Genomic DNA, 21,912 nt, shown 5'->3' with positions numbered 1-21,912 from the left:
TAGCCCGAGGCCCTGARTTGGTAATAGCTTTTCTGACAACTATACACCAATATTTACAGAGACCAGCACCCACCCACACATATTTAATGCACATATAAAATAGTATGTAGTTTCCTGTGCACACTTTCACATGCCTAAATGCAGAGCTGCACACAGTGTTTCTTTCTGCAGGCGYACACACACAGTCTTAATTAACATGCTGGGAGGGAAGGAGTCACACACCAGAGGAACTCTCACACATGCTGGCAAACAACGTGTTGTTTCTCACTCGTATATTGGCATTCACACTCTGGGTTGTTGTTTTTTTCATGCAGCAGGACCACAGAAAGACAATTTGGCCCTTGAATTGTGATATATTCTCACTTTTTCCTCCTCATTATTCTCTTTGCGTTACATTCACTCGAGTGCGGCCAATTCCATCCTAGCGCTCCTCTCCTTTCCTCTCGCCACCTTAATAACCTTTTACACTTCAGTCTATTCATTATGTGGCAATCCTTTCTACCCCTGGACTCTACGGTGGTTCCCTCGCCAAGTGTCTGTCTTTCTGCGGCTTCACCTGGTCTGCGTTAAACTCCTCCTCTCATCTCCTTGTCATGGCGAACTACAAGATGGTGGTTGTGCCCCGAGAAGAGAGCGGAAAAGAAAAGGAAAAAAAAAAAAATAAGAGGCCAACAAGATGTGTGGAGAGGAATGATGGCATGAGGCCAGGAGGGAGGTGTGAGAGATACTGGGATGCAGAGGAAGGGTGATGCTTTGGTGGAGGAGAGATAATGTCATCTCTTATTTGTTTATGCATTTGTTTATGCGATCGTTTTTGTTTTCTTGTTCTCGCTTGCATGTTTTTTTTTTTTTTCTGCCTGCTTTACATTGATGTGTGAGTAGGTGTAAGACCAGATAAGTAAATGTGAGCTTAAGTATGATGGATTGTGAAACCTTGGTTTAGTGTCCTTGGAGGTCACAGAGGGTGTTCAAGGTAAGTTTCCATTGGCTGAATGCCTGGTTCTCTGAATTTCACAGTAGCTTGCAAAAATGATTCATACAACTTTTTTCACACTGCCATGTTTGAACCAAAATTTTCGGTCTACATTGTTGTGATTTTATGCGACAGACTAACACAAAGGAGGGGATAGAAAATAATACGTGGGTTTCAAAATGTGGCATAAATAAAAAAAAGTGGAGAATGTATGTTTGCATTCAGCCCCATCTGAATTAATACTGTAAAATCAGCTCAAATATGCACAATTAGAAATTAAAATTTTAGCTCCATCCACTTTGATGCCTCCACCACTGTGTTTTCTTTTAGAAAGAGGTATTCTGGGTGCTTTGCAATGTTCAGCTTTCGTACTATAAAATCCTTGAAAACGCTTGAATTTCAATTAGGCATTTTCAAGGTTTGGAAAGTGCTTGATATTCAAACTTTAACAGTTTTGTAATTAAGTGCAATTAAAAGCCTAAATTTGGAAAACATTACTAACAAATGAAACAAGATATTTTCATAGACTTAATRAAAAGAAACACATTWTTTTTCTCACTGACTAAACTTTTCTTGTTTTAGGTTGGTTAAAATGACCAACATTATTTAAATTGCTAAATGCCAGAAAGCTTAGCAAGAACATTTTCTAGAGATGTTTTTTGTAACTTTCTTTGTATATTGTGTTTAAGCATTAAATTTAAGCAGGAAGGTCCTTAACCTTAACATGATTTATTTAGACTGTTTTAATGTAAAGAATATTTGTTATAATAMATTTCTCAATGACTTATTGAGMTGTGTAATTGAAACAAAGGYTGTACATTACATTTTAAACAATGTTACTGAAATTGGGCAGTTTTTTGTAAAATTTGTGACATGAGGAWCTTCTTTTTTCACTAATGTGAAGTTAGTTGGTTGTGTTGGGTTTTAATTAGTAGGACCACACCTTTCAGATCTTTATTTGGAAGAAAAGTGGACAACCATGTATCATTTCCCCTTTACTTAGCAATCCTGCACTGCCTTGTGTTGGTGTACCACATAAAATCGAAGCAGAATGCACCACAATTTGGGTTGTGTGACGAAATGTGAAAAAGTTCAAGGGCTATGAATATATTTGCAAGGGACCATAATTGGCTTTGGCTGCCATGAAGCTTGCAGGCTGCTCTTCTCCATTTCCATCGGCAGTTTTTCCCAACCTTATCGAATTCCTCCAAACCTCAACTGCTGCCGCACAAAGTTACACCAAAAAATTGTGTCTTTTTCCGAACATCGAGAAATGAGCCATGTTGTCAAACAAGACCACATCACTTTCGACTGCCAGCACAGCTGTTCTCTCAAAAGAGAGCGTGGCAGGTTTCATAACGAGTTTGGAACGCTCTACTCTCACGACTGTCTCTCTCATATCCACACTGTTTAATCTCTAACCCACATGACTGATCAAAGCTTGTTTACCCACCACTCCATGGTGCGATTAGAGGTACTGAAGGAAATGTTTCTTCCAACTGCTGGCATCAGTGAGGCTTTGCTTGACAATAACAACATTTTCAGCATCTTAAGGAATATGTTTTTGTACTGAGCATTGGAATCAAATTTAACCAGCCAGCTGAGATTTGTTTTACTCGACTGGCTCTGATGAACACCCACCATTTTCTTTCCCTGAGCGGTTTATGAAGAGCAGTGTGGGAAGAGGCATTATAGCTGAGATAATGTGCTAATCATTAGAATAATGTTCAACAACCCKGTAACATTTACAAACGTATTTGTTCTTTTTTTTCTCCCCCCGCTTGCCTCTCTTTATAGCTCGTGAGGAGTATGTTGCCACCTTTAAGGGCTCTGAGTACTTCTGCTACGACTTGTCGCCCAACCCCATCCAGTCCAGCAGCGACGAAATCACGCTGTCCTTCAAGACGCTGCAGCGCAACGGCCTGATGCTGCACACGGGCAAGTCAGCCGACTACGTGAACCTGGCACTAAAGAATGGTGCCGTGTCCCTTGTCATTAATCTCGGCTCTGGGGCCTTCGAAGCCCTGGTGGAGCCCGTCAACGGCAAGTTCAACGACAACGCCTGGCACGACGTGAAAGTCACCCGCAACCTGAGACAGGTAACCAGACTACAACAGGTAGAGAGAGGAGTGAGCAGCYGAGCGGAAAGGAGAAGCAATGATAAAGAGTTAAACTAACAGAGGGACAAAAAAGAAAAGACAGGAARTACATCAGAATATAGAGCCGGCATTTTATTGGTTAAATACCGCACATWAATCTATAGGGGTGTAACAAATTATTATATGTTAATTATTCCCCATAATATTTTTCATTAAAGTGATTCCATRGTGATCAGCCCTGGAATCATAGCTGTAAAATGTTTACTATGTAACAACTTCACAATTAACTGAGAATGTATTCTTTATATCTTCATTTAAGCTTGATTTCTTTCCAGAACAGATGTTTTTGTGAGTAATACTACTTGGCACTCTCTTTTTTGCCAATGCCTTTTTAATGACAAGATGTGGGTCATATATACTTTTTTTTTATCTCACAAATATGTTTTTTTTCGTCAACTATTTTCCCACCTGAAACAGCAGAAATATGGAGCATTTAAAAAACAGCAAGAAAATATTTTTTGGTGTCTGATATCAAATTAAATTCACACGACAAGCAAAAATATTTCATAGCTGATCACTGTTTTATGAAGCTTTTCTAACTACATTTTCTGTTACTTATCCTGACTAGAAATGTTTCACTAATCTTGTTCTCAGTATGTGTTTCACACAGGAAGATAATTAAAGGTGCGCCACCTCCTACCCTAATTTTCATGAACTAATCACCTGCTTCTGTGTTAATAAAAACCCGGTGGAAATGTAATAACGCTTCATAGATTCATAAAACACTGTTGGCATAAATRACGTTTATGATTTGTTTAGACTGGAGGAGTTTTTGTCTTATTAGCTGTTAGTGTTAGCATCTGGGAGAAACTAATCTAGAATTGAATTAAATAAAGTCTAAGATAATTTTCTGCTAACTCTTAAACTGTCTTTTTAACATTGATAGTTTTTGACTCCATAGAGATTGTAAAATTTTAAAATTTGATTGAAAAATTAGAAAATAGTCATTTTAACTCTGCTATTGTGTTAGCAGAGTTAGCTACGACGGCTCATCAGGCTATTCAGCAATCGCTTACATTTGCATTTATAAAGCCTCCAACTCTGTTAGATTATTTATTAGACAACATTTTGGTGGTAGATGGAAACAACATGAAACAAAATTGAACATGAAACAATATTGCCACTGGCTAACTGTTGCTAACTGCTAAAGTTAGCATCTGCTCTGTAGTAATGAAATTTCTCTGCGCAAAGTTAATTGGCTGTTTTAGCTCCTTTATCATCTTTAGACTCAATTAAAAGCAGTCAGACTAATCAACCCTTCACTGAATCATTAAACACAACCAAATTTGAGATTTAGAAAWACTTTATTCTACTTTTCAATGGTTGTTTGGTTTTGGATTAGCATAGAATTAGAGAGATTGAAAGTACAATGAATTACTCAAACCTAGTCTGAAAGATTCTGCTCTAATAACAGATGGTGTGATTTTTAAAGCCTTTTCTATATTAGTGAATAAGAAACACATAATTTTTTTTTTTTTTCCAAAAATATTACTGAAGTCTCACCTGGTTTTGCTCTCATAACCCTAACATTGTGCAACATTATGAGCTGTATGCATTGTTACATCCCTACAAATTAATACGCTACAGTTTTAAATTATCAAAATGGATTTTGAACTGAGCTAATTGAGTAAATTACAAATTTTTACCTTGGTTTTGGCTTTTCACGATGAGGTTTTACTTTTTAAAAAGCTTTTTTATGTCAGAATAAAGCATGAAAATGTCACGTCAGGCTATTTAAAATTGGTTTAAACCATGAATGACCATTTTCTGAAACCAAAGCTCTATCGTCACTAAATTCAAAATGAAAATACTGATCTAAAAAAAAAAAGTCCAAAAAATCCTGAATGTATATTTTTTGTATTTAAGCAATGTATCGCAGATTGAACTGACGAATGTGCTTAGTTTTAGGCAGCTTCTGTGTGTATTTGACTTTGGTGAACCGCATAGCCTGCTGCAGATGAAGGGCAGACTGTAGTCCGCAGGAAGAAAATAATCAATGTAGAAGCTGCAATCAGCGCACTGTTGTTCAGCTGCAGCGATGCTGTGGTAGTAAGAAAACACCTGAGGTTTCGGTCTTAGTTTACAGTGGGTTAACCACCAGGCCAGCTCTGCTTTCAGCTCTAGGTGAGTGCTTTCCCAGTCGAGTGTGTGCTTGTGAGCGAGTGTGTRAATGAACAAATAAAGCGAGAGAGTGAACTAGAAAAACACTGAGGATCCACTGGCACTCAGGTGCTCCTTCCTATGCCCTGCCTCGACCGTTTGCCTGTCTGTACTACTAACTTGACTACTAACTGAACTAACCTGCTAGTGAAACTAACCACCATCCATGGAATGATTCATTCTACTAACCTAACCTGTGCCCTTCTCCTAGCAAAACCACTCCAACCAACCTACTAATCTCACCAGAGGCCTTCTAGCTTTTTCCTTTTTTTTGTTCCCGGAGTTGTTCTGTTCACAGTTTTTTGCCTTCCTTTCTCCCCCTCTCCTACAAAGCACTCAGGCATTGGACACGCTATGGTAAACAAACTCCATTGTTCGGTAGATATCATTCTAATTGTTTCTTAGTTTGGGTTTTCCCCGTGTCTATTTCCTTTTGAACCATAGACATCAAAAATAAACCAATAAAAGGATAAATGCGGTTGGTAATCTCTTACGCTTAAATAGCCCTTCTCCCCTTCTCCTTGCCAACCACGTTTTTATAACAAAATCCCTTTCCTCCCCTATTTCTATGATTTATTTTTTTTCACTCCATCACTTTGTGACTGACTTGTAGGCGTGCACAGATTGGCTCATCTCTCACATGCACGCAAATGTCGAGCCCCACCCTCCCTGCATGTCCTGATTAAGAAATCCTTCTCTGATTATTCCACAAATTGATTGAGAGGTTCCCCCTTCCCTCCTTTCTTTTATCCTCCTTTTGAATTTTTCGTCCTACGATCTGTCATGCATGTTCCTCATGGTGCCTCTGAGTCATGCAGTTCTTTGTTTTTTTTATCTGCTGTGTCCTCTTTGCTAGTGGTTGCATGCAGAGAGAGGAGCAGGCTGCATGTCTTTTTGCTATTTATATATATATATATATATGTGTGGGTGTGTGTGTGTGTGTGTGTGGAATGAGCCTTCGCCCTGCTAACACCTGTATGTACATCAATACGTGTGTTTTCTTCTGTGTGTCATCTCATTCAGACTCGCTGATCCAACAAACCCCCCTCAGACCACAAACTAACACCATCATCACAACTCACACAGCAACATGACATCATCACACCTACTAACAGCATCAAAAATCATTAACCCTGATCTCAGTAACCCACCACAAGTAACACCACTTTGCTTGCCAGCAGTGCTGCGACTAACAACTACTAACCAGTAAATATCACTAACACCTGCTGTGTAGCACGAAGACTCCTGTGAATACCTAACTAACAGCTGCCTGGCTGGGCAAAATTTGCCTGGCGATGCCAACACTGTATCTTAGTGGGAAAGTAATGTGCTAGCAAGCTTTATAGGCAGTTTAACATGGTCAGTAATGTACTGCAGAAAATCTGAGTGATAAAACTAATTGCAAGTTGCATGTGACAGCATTAGATCTATGTGACAGCTAAAAGCCCCTATAGAGGCCATTAGGCAGCAGAGTGAGCTAATTTAATTACAGGAGAACTAGTGTCTCTGTAGGTAAACCATTTAGGGGAAATGTTGTTTGTATACTAGTAAGTAAATCCTGCTGCATTTTCTCTACCTAAGCTGTACAGCAGCTTAGAAGCTAATCATAAGAAAACATTCATTAGTATAGAAAGAAGAATATTTACTCTGGTTCTGCATAAAGCAGGACGGATTAGTTTGTTATATAATGTCAGTAATTTGCAGTTGAAGTTAATGAAAAATGTTGAGAGTACAAATTCGGTATCGGGTGCGCCAACGCTTTGAGTTTCAGCAAGTCCAAGTTAATCACACACAGTCACCATGCTGAATAATGGACTGACTGCTATCTCCAGTCTGAAGATGCCAGAAGAAATATGGCACAAACCCTATGGTAGTTCCAGCATCACCACAATCAGATCTGCTCAGTTAAATGTCACAGTCAGCACTGATCCAAATGCATTCAATCAAATCCCACCAGAAGCACAACCATCCCTTCTCCAAAACCAATCCGGGCTTTTCCAAACAGAAGGCACATACATTTGGTTACTACAGTAACGGGGGCTAATTTGGCTGGTCAGCGCCTAGCTAGCGCTTAGCGCTGCCTTTGGTGTGAGTATATAGCGTGTCCTTTCCCTGTGCTTTGTTGTGTAGGTGACGATCTCCGTGGACGGGATCCTGACCACGACGGGCTACACGCAGGAGGACTACACCATGCTGGGCTCTGATGACTTCTTCTACGTGGGAGGAAGTCCCAGCACAGCGGACCTWCCTGGTTCTCCTGTCAGCAACAACTTCATGGGTTGTCTCAAAGAGGTGCGATGCATGCTTAATGGTGTAAATACACACTCAAATTGTGATTGAAAACTGTGATAGTGGTGAAAAGATGTAGCTCAAAACATTTCACACCTCTGGCTGATTTTAGTTTACTGAATTACTTACAAACTGAACATTTCTTTTAAAAATTATCTCTCGGTTTTCTGTAAAAATGCAAAATGCTAAAAAAAATAAAAATCCTTCCAAAGGCCACAAATGGTTGCAAAAAAAAGAGACTGGGGCGCCAATGAACTAAACATAAAAGCAAACGTATAGAGTCAGAGAAAACTAGATCAACGCATAATAATGTGTTCTGGGAGAATTATAAATTTAAGTTCACTGTTGCTCCTAACCCAATTTGACAGTGATGGAAAGACAGATGGATAGTAAAAATAAATGAAAAGGAAAATTTTCTCCCGATATATGAGCAAATATTTCTATTACTAAAATAACATTTAATTCATGTCCCTTCCTCTTTACAGTTATTGGCCGTTTTATATTGGTCTATCATAAAAGGCCATTAAAGTGCAGTGAAGTTTGTGTTTGCAACAAAACAGTATGTGAAAAAGTTCTAAAATATGAATAGTTTTGCAAGGCATTGTATTCCTCTTTATTCCCTTCATTAAAAGTCAGTAAACTATAACTTGTCAGCATAGCCTGTCTTATTTTATGCTTTCATCCTGCACAAATTTAAGTTTTCATAAAATAGACTTCTTTTTCCTTATGCTTTGTTTCCTTCTACTGCTCTCCCCCTTTCTCTCTCTCTCTCTGTCACGCRGCACAAACATTTCACACATATTATCTTCTAATACGCACACACTGAAATTCTTCCATTTGGCAGACTCACACAAATAGTCCCAGACACACACAACCCATCGAGCATCAGACAGAATCAGTGATGAGTGTCGTTGAGGGAGAAGATACAGCACTAAGCTCTAACATGCTAATTAGCTACGCCACAGAGACGCTCCATCCATCCGCTCTGCTTGAAATGGGCCACAACACCGCAGCAGCAACGACTAGCATGACATACCGACGAGAACACACAAACACACGCAACATTATGCCAATAAATGTAGTCTTTTGCACAAATTTGCCCAGAAATGCAGAGAAAATTAAAACGATCAAACCAAAATGAGTGCACCTTTGAGTGCAAACCACTTTTCTCATACCTYGTCTTGCTTATGTAACACACAACTTGACTGAGTTTCCCTTTCACTCACAGGATTCACACAGAGGCATAAACAAACAACCCAACAAGCCGACAGATGATGTGCCAAACAGAGAGCTATCTGTATCGGCGCTGAATGCTCTCTGTGTTGCTTCATTAAGACTGATGATGTTTAAACAAGACCGCCACAGTCAAAGTGAACCCTCCACTGCCAAATTTGCATATTTAATACAATGATATGATAATCCATGTGAGCAAATTAAGATGTATGCAGCAAATCACATGCGTGAACAATCGTGGCTATAACAATTTTAAGCATTCGAYGCGCCGCAGGCTCATTCTTCCACACAAACATGCTCCCACATGCTAACACCACTTTGCAGAAGTTATTATTTTCAAGAGTCACCTTAGTATCACTGCAAACACACCCAAAAGCCCCTGACGAGCAGTAAATGAGAAAACAGCGGTGGAAAGTCAGTGTTGTTGCTCAAAGGTCATATGAGAAGATCTGGTTTATTAAAGAGGAGCTTGTGAGAGCTTGTCCCTGTCAGCATCAGAATGCTCAGCACAGGCACACTCTTTACACTCACGCGGCTCAGCGATAATGCAGACTGTGTCGTAGAAGGGGGAACGAGAGAAAAGCAAAAGCAAAGAGGATAAAATTGAAAAACCTCTTATGAAAGTGGCAGGGTCAGGATGTTTCAGAGGATTCATCTGAAAGAAGCTCAGCGTGCTCTTAAGTTTGCTGCGTTTGAATGAAAATGCTAAAAACATTTGAACTGGAGAAAAATGTGGCGAGAGTAAAGGAATGCAGCRAAGCCTTGAGGTTTTTCACATTTTCTTGTTTCACAATCACATATATTATATTTAAATGAGTTTTTATGTAATAGCACAACAAAACGTAGAGGATAATTGTGTGGTGAAAAGAAAATGATACATGATTTTCAAATGTTTTCACCCCCTTTTACTCTGATACTGTGAAATAAAATCCATGTGACTTCAAAAATCAGAATAAGTGCAGCTTTAGGCCTCAGAGGTTTGACAGGGAGCATTAGAGAAGAAACAGCATCATGAAACTCAAGGAAGACAGAGTTGATTCAGACCTAAACATATCCCTGTGTTAAAGTGGCCCAGTCAAAGTCCAGACGAAAAACATGTAGGAATATGTAGGACGTCTTGAAGATGTATGTTAACAGACACCTTTTCTCCAATCTGACTAAGTTATTTCATAAAGCAGAGTGAACTYAAAAGTCAGTTTCTACGTGTAAAAAGCTGGAAGACGCTGAAGAAACGTCTCACTTTTCACAAATACACTGAACCCCATTGAAAACCTCACGGTTATTCCAACAAATATGGATTTCTGAACTCTCCCCGAGTTAAAACATTAGCATTGTTGTTGGTAAATTAATATAAACTTGTTTTATTTGCATTATTTGACATCTGAAAGCACTGCATCTTTTTTGTTTTTTTGACCATTTCTCATTTTCTTCAAATAAATACAACAGTTTTACTTGAAATTTCGGAGACATGTTGTCAAAACGATGTTCATTTTACTGAAACATTAAACATTTTAAGTGGTCTAATTTTTATTTTTTTTTCAGATTTATGCTCAATTGTGTGTTGGGTTATCATAAAATCCTGATGTTATACATACATTTGTATGTTTTATGTGTGAGTTACTTTCTCACTTCGTTCACTGCTGAGAAACACATAAGACCATTAAAATCTTGTTTTTCCATTTTCTTTCTGTGAAGGTGGTATACAAGAACAACGATGTACGGTTGGAGCTTTCCAGACTGGCCAAGCAGGGCGACCCAAAGATGAAGGTATTCTCTTTTAACTACATTAAACGATGCATTATCCTCTTACACACTGAACATGTGCACTTTTTTGTCTCATAACCCCCTGCCACGTCCCATGAGTCTTTAACTGTAAGGAATTCAACTAAATGGGATTACATTTGTTAAAGGCACTCAACCTCTTTGGTCTTTTACTCTGTTCACAGCTGGGAGCTGGCTTCATTTCAGCCTCAGATTACAAAGGAGCCGTTTTTGGCCTTGAATTTTACTGTATAAACGTCACAAACCTTTTTACATCTTAGTTTTTCTGCAACCTTCACAGGTCAGTGGTGTGGTGTCCTTTAAGTGCGAGAGCGTGGCAACGCTGGATCCAGTGACGTTTGACACCCCAGAGTCATTCGTGGCTTTGAGCAAGTGGATGGCGAAGAAGGCGGGATCCATTTCGTTTGACTTCAGGACCACAGAGCCGAACGGGCTGATGCTTTTCAGCCATGGCAAACCCAGACAACAGCAGCGAAAAGACCCTCGCACCCCTCCTACGGTCAAGGTGAAGCTAACAGAGCACCACCACCAACTTTGAGCTAAAACAGATTAAAACCATGAATAGCTAATCAAAAGACGATGCTTGAGTTTAATTGCTCGCCAATCAAAGTGAAAACCTTTGTGCTTTATGTTGAACATCAGTTATTTTTTCCCGTCCAGTTAAAAATTTGAGATTGAGCCCTCAGAAATATTTCTTTAATCATCTTTTGTATGTGAACTGAGTTCTGATTTTTTTAAAGACATCGATAGTTTTTAGTTTTTAAAATGACAACTTCTAGAAAACCGTAAACCTTCATTCATTTTTCCTTTAGCATATTGGTAAATATGCTAAGGGAAAACTTAAAATAGGTTAATCTTTTTCTAAAGAAAAAGATTACCTTACCTTGGAAAATGTCAAAAAAAAATCTCACACTTTTACAATTCCTCCAAATATAACTGAATGATATTATTGCAGTGATTATTACACACAGTGTAATATTGGCCTTGTTTCATAATTTTCTCTAGGCTTGTAGAGGATGTGTCCACAGGGAAACTGTCCACTCAGCAATTTTCTCCATGTATAGATTAAAACATGGCCGCATTACAATGTTTCTGCATCAAAAATTCTTTTTTTCATCTTTTCACAAGCTTTTAAACTCTGTTCATTATCAAAATTAGATGTGTTAGATATTGTGAATGTTATTTATAAATATATAACATTTAAAAGATATTGTGTGTGAGAGATGATTGGGTTACAAAATATATTATTTTGAAAGTTGTCTGTGTGTTTTCWACTGAATTAGGATTACTTTTGTGCCRCTGAATAAAAAAATTACATACATTTTTCACAATCATTTCAGATTTTTATTCTAATTTGACTCAGAGAAATTGATGGCATTTTTAAATTTCCATTAATATTTTTCATCCAAAAAAGGTTTTAGGATAAAAAAATGTGTTTTCTATCTGAGTATATTAATTAAATGATACACACTTGGATTTCTGTACATTGAATAATAAACACTGATAAGGATAAGTACATGTAAATTGAACATTACCTCTTCATCTCTCCTCCTGMTTGTCAATCATTGATCCCAGATTATCAGAAAATCAAACCACATGTGAGAACAAGTCGTGCATTTTGATGCTCACATTGCATCCAGAGTTCAGAAAGTTGACCCGGTTGAGCAAAACCAATGTGATTTTTGGATTTAGCTCATCAAAATGACCCTAAAACAACTGCTATCAGTTTAGACATTTCCATTTGAACTTTTTGTTCATGCATACATGCAGCAGTGCTTTACATTTTCATTAATTCTGCCGTTTTCCCAGCATGTTGACGATTTTTATGTTAATTGTACAGGTGGATTTTTTTGCCATTGAAATGCTGGACGGTCACCTGTACCTGCTGCTGGACATGGGATCTGGGACCACAAAGACCAAGGCCATCGACAGAAAGGTCAACGATGGGGAATGGTATCACGTTGACTTCCAGAGAGACGGACGCTCAGGTACATTTTCTCTGAAAGGTGACGTAAGCATCAAAACGATTCCCATGTTTTAATCACTCATGGCTCCTAAATGCACCTGAAGCTTTTGCAGGCATTTTATTCAAGATAGTGACCGCATTTGACCTAAAATAGTATTTTATTTTTTATTTTTTTAAAGTATTGATTTATATCATATCATAATCATTCATACGCTGGTGATGAAAATACTGCTGATTAATGAAGTATATATTTCACTTGTAGGATGTCAGAACAGCTAAATAGTTTTCTGTTTATCTTGGACGATGACATCACAACAGGTGCAAGATTTGATCTGATCAGCTTAGATTTGTAGACATAAGGTCAGAACAACTTTTAACTCATTTTGACCAAAAGTCTGATGCATTTGAGCTTTATTGCATTATAGATTTTAACAAACCGCTTTTTTTGTTGTTGTTTTTTTAGGAGAAATTTGATTTAAAAAACATAAAATTAAAAAATGAAAATAGATGAGCTCAAAAAAGCTCAGATCAACAGCTTTATGCCTTTTGTGATGTCACCACWTTGACTTTTTAACATTTCTCCACTAAATTGTAAAATAAATTAATACAAACCGGCCATGATAACTTTCTACAGATAAAACACCATATCAAACTTAAATGGGGCTAATTTTAAAGAAAAGTCTTACTGGTAACTTTAACCTATTTCCTTAAGTGTACTTTAAGAGAGCCTTGGAAAAACCGAAGATTTATTTTAATCAGCTTGTTCATATGTTCTGCGCAGCCTTGCACTTGTGTAGCTATTGTTCTACCTCTGTGTTAATTATAGACTAAAAGCCTTCAGTAGAGGCTGCCAGTGTTCTTGACAGGGGTCTTGTTTGAATGTTGTAACTGAATAAATGTCTGAAAATAAGGGAATTAATGATTTATTGGTGGCACAATATTGAATGTAGCACTTGTAGCCCAGCTGGAGTTGGCAAATACAAAGAAAAAGCAAAAACGAAAACAAATAGCCGCTCTCTGTTGTAGCGCCATCACTTCATCTTAGCATGGGCTTATTTAAATGGTTTTATATGCTCCAAAAATACAACATTATTAGCAGAAATATGCAACTCATCTTCTATTATTACTCTGTTCTGCCACATAAATGGCCAAAGTCTCCCATCTGGGGTCAGCGAAAACATTCAAATGCATCTCTGACCCTTTTTGTTTACTTCAATTGACAAGATTAATTAGTTTTAGGCTTTAGAAAAAAACATAAAAAATGTTTTAGAGCAATTAAAATCAAAGCATTATCCACTACAACCGCTGTCATGGAAATGTTTAGGTTAAAAACAGAAATTTCAGTAGTTAACTAAAGTGCTAAATCATAGACTATAGCAAAGAAAGGAAAATCAAACAAAAAATAGTTCTGCAAATATTTGTTTTTAAGCATTTTAACAGTTGTTGAATTKCACTGTATACTTAATAAACTACTGTAGGGCTTAAGCGAGTAATCAGATTAATTGTGATGAATCAAATATTGAAATAATTGTTAACCAATTTAGAAATAGAATAATTGTTAACTGGAGTGTACAGATTCAAAAGAGGTCATTTTGTGAAATAACAACATAGTCAGAGCTGTGACTAAACCAAAACTGTACAAAAAATATGTACATTTTGCTTTTAAGATGAAAAAAAAAAGTCTGTAAATATGCTCAACCCAGAGCTACTCAAGTGGTGAAGTTTTAGCTTCACCAGGTTCAAAAACTGTAAGCTAAAACGTGCCGGGTGAGAGGCGGGGTACACCCTGGACAGGTCGCCAGTCTGTCACAGGGCAACACAGAGACACACAGGACATACAACCATGCACACACACACTCACACCTAGGGGCAATTTAGACAGACCAATTAACCTGACATTCATGTTTTTGGACTGTGGGAGGAAACTGGAGTACCTGGAGAAAACCCACGCCTGCACAGGGAGAACATGCAAACTCCATGCAGAAAGGCCGGGGCCGGGAATCGAACCCAGATCCTTCTTGCTGCAAGGCAACAGCTCTACCAACTGCGCCACTGTGCAGYCCTATGTATTTATAGTATTGTATAAATAGGCTATAGTGGTTAAATAAAAAATCTGAAGCATTTGACTTTGTAGAACATATTTTGCATTTCTTTATCAAATAMAAAATGCAAACAAATTTATCTGGCTAATAAATGAATTGTGAGAGTAATCGATATAATGATTAATTATGAAAAATAATCTGTAGTTTCAGTTAAGCTAATTAACTAAGCTGCCAATATTTTGAGTTAAAGTATTTTCTGTTTGTTCTTTACTAAAATAACTTAGTAAGGTGCACTAAGACTCGCAGAAAGTGAAGTTATTGAATTATTATTACATTTTACTCAGCACATCCCAGCTTTCAGGGCGATGACTAAGGCAAAGGATTTTAATTGCCTCTGACTATAACAGTGATGTGTGGGTGATGATGAGGAAGAGAAAGATTGACGCTGGTGATGATGACTCTGTACATTGTGATGCGAACGATCGCGCTGAAGGTCAGCAGAGTTTTAAAGGTTGTTTTGATGTTCGCAGGAACCATCTCGGTGAACAGCGTGAGAACGGCGTACACGGCTCCGGGGGACAGTGAGATCCTGGACCTGGATGACACGCTGTACCTCGGAGGACTTCCTGAGGATCGCGCCGGACTCATTTTTCCCACAGAGGTTTGTGTGTGGCATATTTAATTTCACAGCCAGGAGCACAGGAATCTTTTCTTCAGAGAAAAGAAGGCATTTAGATATGATGGGAAGTTGGATGAAGCTAAATGCCGGTTAATCTTGTATGAAAAGCTCGGAGGCCGCAAAAGATTTAAGGCTGGGCCGTATGTTCACCTTACAGCAGGACAACGACCCTAAACATAGAGCCAGAGGTACAAAGAGASCGTAGATCAAAGAATTTCACCACTGCGACTTCCCCTGACCTAACTTTAATCTAACTCCAATCAAGGATCGGTGGCAATACTTAAAATATTCTCTCTCCTTCCCATTTAACCGAACTTCAAAAAAAAGGCGAAACTGTCAGTCTTTATATGTACAAAGCGCAAAACCTCAAAAAACTTGTAGTTTTAATTGCAGCAAAAAATGGTTCCACAATCTTTGACTGGGCTAACGACAAATGATCAGCACACTTTTTGGATCAAATACTTGGAGAACCACATATCATTTTGTAAAGTAAAATGCATTGAATGTTATGGTGGTAATGTTAGAAAAACGTGAAAAAGCYGAAATTTTGCTAGGTTCTGTAGCTAGTTGATTAACATAAATAATTTAAGTTTATTTGAAAGAAAAGATCCGGCTGKAGTCATTGGACACTATATTGATCTGCCTGCTTTGTAGTGTTTTATTTAACTTGCCTCATCCAGTAGGCAAACAAGCAAAAATAGGCATTTTCGATTTTTCTCAAATCACTTTACCAATAGGTAATTATTTGTCTGATTAATTTTTAATTGGTTGGACTTTTGTTGCTCCTTTTTAGAGGTTACACTTTGGGAAAAAAAACAGTAGTTAAAGCTATGCAAAGATGTGCTGCATCATTTAAGGCTCATATCAGGTGATTCTTTTGCTGGATACTTTACTCAGATTTCACAGCAAAGCTGCATTTATAAAACATAACACAACTGGGCTGATACCTCAAATAAGGTAATCTAAAATGGATACAAAAATCCACCGTATCAGTTGAAAAACACTGCGTTCTAGGCTCTGCATTAACCAGAAGTTGATTGATGATGTGTGTTTTTCTTCGTGGCACTTTGCTCGTACGTGATTAATGGCAGAATTAACCATGATGGTTCTGATAGATCCACAGTGCTTTAAAGTGACGCCTTCTCCCAACTTCATGAAAGAAGCTCACTCTGCACTGGAATCCACTCATTATTTCTAGGTAGTTTATGCACAGGTGATAAGCAAAGGTGTAGAATCGGTTTTGCCATCTATTACTTGCTTCTTTTTTGCATTACCATCCTGCTACAAATCCGTACTCCTTAGTTTGCCAGATCTTCTATTTAAATTCTGTGGATGCTTTTAGTCTCTCTTGGCATAAAACGTACCGTAAATCTAATGTAAATTTTCTCCAAAACCAGCTTAAAAGGTCAAATCACCCCAGCATGAAATATTTGTGACTCTTCGCAACTCTAATTTTCACACAAAGGTATAACAGCTGCTACAGTTATATGACAATTTTTAATTAATCTTGATTAAACCGCATTACTTTTCATGCGTCAACAGGAGTAGAAAATGGTGTACAGAACCACACTGACGCGTTCATTAGAGCTCTCACCTTCACATGTACAAAAACAAATAACAAATATGACAAAAATATGGAGGAGCTACCCCCCTAAGGAGAACTGAAACATGTTTATAAACATGCAACAAAAAAAGAAAAGAAAAACGCATTGCAAACAAAAACGATCGTTTGTTCCTCAGGTGTGGACAGCCCTGCTGAACTACGGCTACGTAGGCTGCATCAGAGACCTGTTTGTGGACGGGCAGAGTAAAGACATCAGGCGGCTTGCTGAGGCCCAGCGGGCGGTCGGAGTGAAGCCTTCGTGCTCCAGAGAGCTGCCCAAACAGTGCCTGTCCAACCCCTGCCAGCACAACGGCAACTGCAGGGAGGGCTGGAACCGCTACGTCTGCGACTGCTCCGGTACTGGATACCTGGGGCGCTCCTGTGAGCGAGGTGAGAATGACGAGACGCTAGCGAGGAAGACGGTGAGAAATAAACTCTTCAACCGGACTCTTGGCAGGCTATTGTCACGCTCACCGATGACGAACCCTCTTTTTCACAATAGGGATGAGTCAGATAACTAAAAACAGCCTCTAAACACCAACATTTTGTGAAAAATATTTCAAATGTCATGATGTAAAACGCAGCCGTAATGACAGATATGTCATTTGTCATCCTGATAATAATGCCTATGGAATGAGTGACAGAAGACGGATGATAAAGGACAGAAAAGTCAGAAGTAGTCAAGTCAGAAACACCCTCATCCACAGTCGAAAATACATTACGATCATCAGTTATACTGGGCCGTAAAATCTTTATTCATTATACCTTTGAGTTATGCTTTTATTCCTTTAAAAGCCCCATCCTAGCAGATTACATCAGCATGACAGTACTCGCTCTGATGTGCTAAAAAGGCACGCTCATAAAAATTTATGGTAGATAAAAATGTGACTAAAGTCCTTTTCAAATAAAAGAGCTGAAATGGAGTTTACCCTCAACTACCTCTCTTCTGATGCGGAGAGAAGGGCTGAAGAAGAGCGCAGTAGGTATGCAGGAATATTCGTAGACCACCACTCAAAGTGCTTTACAGAAAATTACATAAAAATATAAACACATAAATAGTAAAATCACATTTAAAACAAATTAATAGGCAAGAAACGATACATTTAACTGTATTCTATATATCTCAGGTGCTAAGGAGCATCGAAATTAGACGCTGCCTCTCTTTCTTTAGTTCTGGTCCTGTGAACACCAAGTGGTCTCTCTTGACTTGAGGGGTTTAGATTAAGGATTATTGACCAGTAATTAGATTTCAAAGTCGACCATTTTCAAACAGGGAGCCGGTGCAGTTACTTAAGGTCTGCTGGGATCTATTTCCCTGTTGTTAACAAACAGGAGGAAATTCTGACTCATTCCACTAATTGATGTTTCAGACACACTTTRTGATTGATTGTGTTTGTGTCCTGATTAAGAAATGCAATGTTAGAACACATATTTCAAGAGATTTAGTGGTTCTTCATAATCTGAGCTATGTGGAAGATCTTAGATTAGGGGTCTGCGATTTCTGGCTTCGGAGTCGCAAGCGGCTCTTTGGACCTTCGGTAATGGCTCCTAATAACTTTGGCAAAAATTAAAATGAACTATTTAATATTTTTTGAAACAGATGTGAAATGTTTGTTTTAAAAAATGTTTGCAGTATATGCAATGACACCAAAAGTACCAATTATATGCTTTTAGATCTGTTCTCCTTGTCATTAAGTTCAAATGTGCTTATTTTTAAAGAAAATATACATCTTTAGAACATAAAGATAAATATATTGAAGTAGATATTGTGTTTTTCAAAAGTTATGTAATCTAAATAAGTTTCATTTGGCTGTCCTGAGAGCAAAATGTCTCTTTAAGTTGTAAAGGTTGCAGACCCCTAATCTGGATATTAAATAAAAGTATCCCGAGAATTAAGCTTTGAGGAACCCCAAATGTGATTTCTGATTTTTTTTATTATTGCTAAATAAGACAAAGTGGTTCTTCTCTGRTAAATGATAACCTTAACCAATTTTGCACACAACCAAGCCCTGCTCCAATCCACTAACAGGCATGTTTTGATCAAGTGTGTTAACTGTGTTGGTATAAAATGTTCAGCAGCAAAATAATAGTAGTAACTCTGGTTTTCTCTTTTTGGCTGAATCTGTTTTTCTATTTTATTCAAAATTACACATTTTCTGTGTTGGAGGCAGAGTAGTAAAATGCAGGCAGAGAACGGAGAGGAAGGAACAAAGGTGAAAGAAAAGTGGTGGGAGGAAGCAGAGCTGCAGACAGGGCTATTGGACGGCTATAGATGTAGTGACTGGGAATCGATGAGAGAGGAAATGTGCAGAAAGCGGGGAGCGGGAGCCATGACAGAGAAGGGAGGAGAGAAAGAGGGGGAGGATTCACCGGGCTGGAACCACCATATGACAGAGTGTGAGATGGGAATAGAAAATCTGCCTGAGAGGGAGAGAGTTATAAGAAAAGGTATGAGTTCACATCGAAAGCGAATCGACAGAGGGACTGATAGAGGCCTGTTGGAAGAAGCGAGATRGAGTCAGACAAGAAAAAAAAAAAATAAGGACGAAATGTTGTTTGTGTCACAACCAGTGATGCGTCTCAAGTGATGATTGTACTATCATCTAACAACAGATATACGGTGCACACACAAATGCACACAGGCGTCCTGAAAGGTGTTGATATGAAAATGTTTTATTTCAGAGGACAAGAATCTGAAGCAAGCCCTTCTCTCCTGTTTTCCGTTGCTCTTTCTTCCTATCTTTATCTTTCTTCATCCCTCTCTGTGTGCACTGAGGGGTCACTAACTGGTGGTTCAGTGGATTGAGGAAGCGCAGATGGAGAAGCAGATGGAGGGAGTGATTGCCCGTGTTTATGCCTTCTACCTGCGGTTTCTCCATCCCTCTTTTTTCTTCCTCATTCTCCCACTCTCTTTGTTATCCCCTCTCTCTCTCTCTACTTTATTAAACAAACACAGTTACGGTGCTTCGGCACAGAGGCTCTTTTAATTTTGCCACGTATTTTGAGTTTCATCTTGCCTTTCCTTCATATGATGACAGAATGAGTTAAGAGAATAACAAAAGAATATAAAACACTCAATGCCGAAGCTGAGGTATAGGCTTGCAAAATAGAAATGTAGTAAGTAAATAAAATTAAATTTAAATGTATACACTACTGTTATATGCATAAAAAGCTTCTTCTCAGTTGCAGTAGTAAGATTTCACAATGAAAAAATAGGGGAAAAATCCTACCAAAAAATCCTACCTTTTGATCCAGGCGCATTTATTAATTGGGGAAACTTATCTCATGTTTGAAAAACTGTTGTCAACAAAATCGCCGGTGTCATAATTATTTCTTTGAAAGGAATTCAACTAAAGGAATTGTGCAATTGATAAGTTTCCAAATTTGACGTTTTTGTTTCAGTGAAAAATGACATAAAATTTCCACTTCTCTTAGCCACTCTTTAAAATGGGAGAGAAGAGCACATGCCGTCTAAGCAAGGAGGTAGTAGTATGTAAATGTTTTTACTGTGTCACTCTTTCCCTCTTTTACTACTTAAGAGAGAGACTTATTAGTGTCTCCCTCTTGTTTTACCCCCCTCTGATTACAACTGGTTTAGAAAATAATTTAATTTGATTAGAAATGTTTAAGTTTCATCTTGCTTGAAAAACTTAAAATATGATATAGTATTACACAAATAAACATTCATATGGTCAACAAGAAAAAAAAAAAGCAATATTTTCAGTAGAAATCAAAATAGCCTTGTTAATAATTTATTCATATAAATGTTAAATATCCACAGTGGCCTCTATTATTATGGCACCCTTGATAAAAATTAGTGGAAAGCTTTGAAATATTTTTTTTTGCAGGTGAAAAATAATCTCACACTGAAAAATATTTGACAAATTTTACTTTAATTTATGTACATTTATTCAGTGGAAAAAAATAACAGTTTTAAACAAAAATTATTCTTTCTTAGATTGCTTACAGTGCCCAGGAACCTTTATTTAATAATCCGGTTTCCCGGGGGTAGACCTATGACGTGACAGACAGAAGTGTGTTGATATCATGTGCTTTTTCTCGATTGATCCGTGCAGCTTCAGTGGTTTATTTTGTTAATATAAACTATTTTTAGAGGTATTTATAAAAAACAGATGTAGTTACAGTAAGTACAACCAGGCATAACCACAGTTTGACATCAGGTCAGAGGAGGTGATACATGAAACCTGACTGGACCAGAAAAATCTTTTTATTTTTAAGACTAACAGTATATCTACCCATACAGTATATAGATGCACATAAAGTAGTACCACCAACACATTGAGGAGAGAGAATACATTCAAGAAATCACAGCATACTGAATTGAAATAAAGGAGTGTATTGCACTCATTTGTATGTGAAAGATTTGTGGATAACAACTAATGCACAAAATGGTGTAATTTAAAAGTGAATAGTGTAAAAGTATTTCAATAGGTGTGACTTAGTTTCTCTTCATCCAGAGTTAAACACCTCTTAGCACTGCCACAGGAATTAATTTTAACCATCCTTTTGCAGCTAAGAACTGAAAACATCCTGAAAATAGGAAATTGCTGAATTAAAACTGCATGTAGTTTGTAAAACAACTCAAAAACACATTGTTTGCACTGGAAGTGCTTTGTCTAAAAGTGCTACACTAGGTGACAAGTCATCACAGCAGAAATCAATCTAATCTACTTTAATTAGTTCACTTGTTCAGATGCTTGTTATCAAAGAGTGAATCAGCCAATTAGATGATGATAAATTGCTGAAGTTCAGAAAGGGGAGGAAAATCAGATTTAGGTAACTTTTACAGCATCATTGGTGTTAAGGGTGGGCATTTCTCATAATGTTTATCAATTGAAATTTCTTAATATGATAAGAATTTTGATTCATTGTTGTCACAGTAAATCCAGTTACTGATGTTTAGAATGACCCAAAGCCATCCATATTGTCGGGATTGTTAGTTTAGAAAATGGAGGGTACAGTTCATACAGAATCGCCAAAGCTGAGAAAAACTTTCCCTGGGCTG

At 37.8% G+C, this 21,912-nt stretch overlaps 1 protein-coding gene across 10 annotated transcripts in view; it reads left to right on the top strand.

Moving 5' to 3' along the window:
* nrxn1a (neurexin 1a) overlaps positions 1-21,912 on the top strand; it is an 85,512-nt gene that overhangs the window by 27,225 nt on the left and 36,375 nt on the right. For 9 of the 10 annotated variants that reach the window (XM_008437091.2, XM_008437090.2, XM_008437087.2 and 6 more), the window contains 8 exons: positions 2,771-3,072; positions 5,626-5,649; positions 7,423-7,584; positions 10,510-10,581; positions 10,877-11,101; positions 12,437-12,584; positions 15,135-15,265; positions 17,024-17,276. In XM_008437091.2, the coding sequence (XP_008435313.1) occupies positions 2,771-3,072; positions 5,626-5,649; positions 7,423-7,584; positions 10,510-10,581; positions 10,877-11,101; positions 12,437-12,584; positions 15,135-15,265; positions 17,024-17,276 (1,317 nt within the window). The remainder of the gene's footprint in view (positions 1-2,770; positions 3,073-5,625; positions 5,650-7,422; positions 7,585-10,509; positions 10,582-10,876; positions 11,102-12,436; positions 12,585-15,134; positions 15,266-17,023; positions 17,277-21,912) is intronic. The other variant, XM_008437088.2, reaches the window with a different exon arrangement.

Source organism: Poecilia reticulata, linkage group LG19 (assembly GCF_000633615.1).
Source record: "Poecilia reticulata strain Guanapo linkage group LG19, Guppy_female_1.0+MT, whole genome shotgun sequence".
In the NCBI taxonomy this organism is placed as follows: Eukaryota; Metazoa; Chordata; class Actinopteri; order Cyprinodontiformes; family Poeciliidae; genus Poecilia; species Poecilia reticulata.
This window is presented reverse-complemented; position numbering and strand designations above follow the sequence as displayed.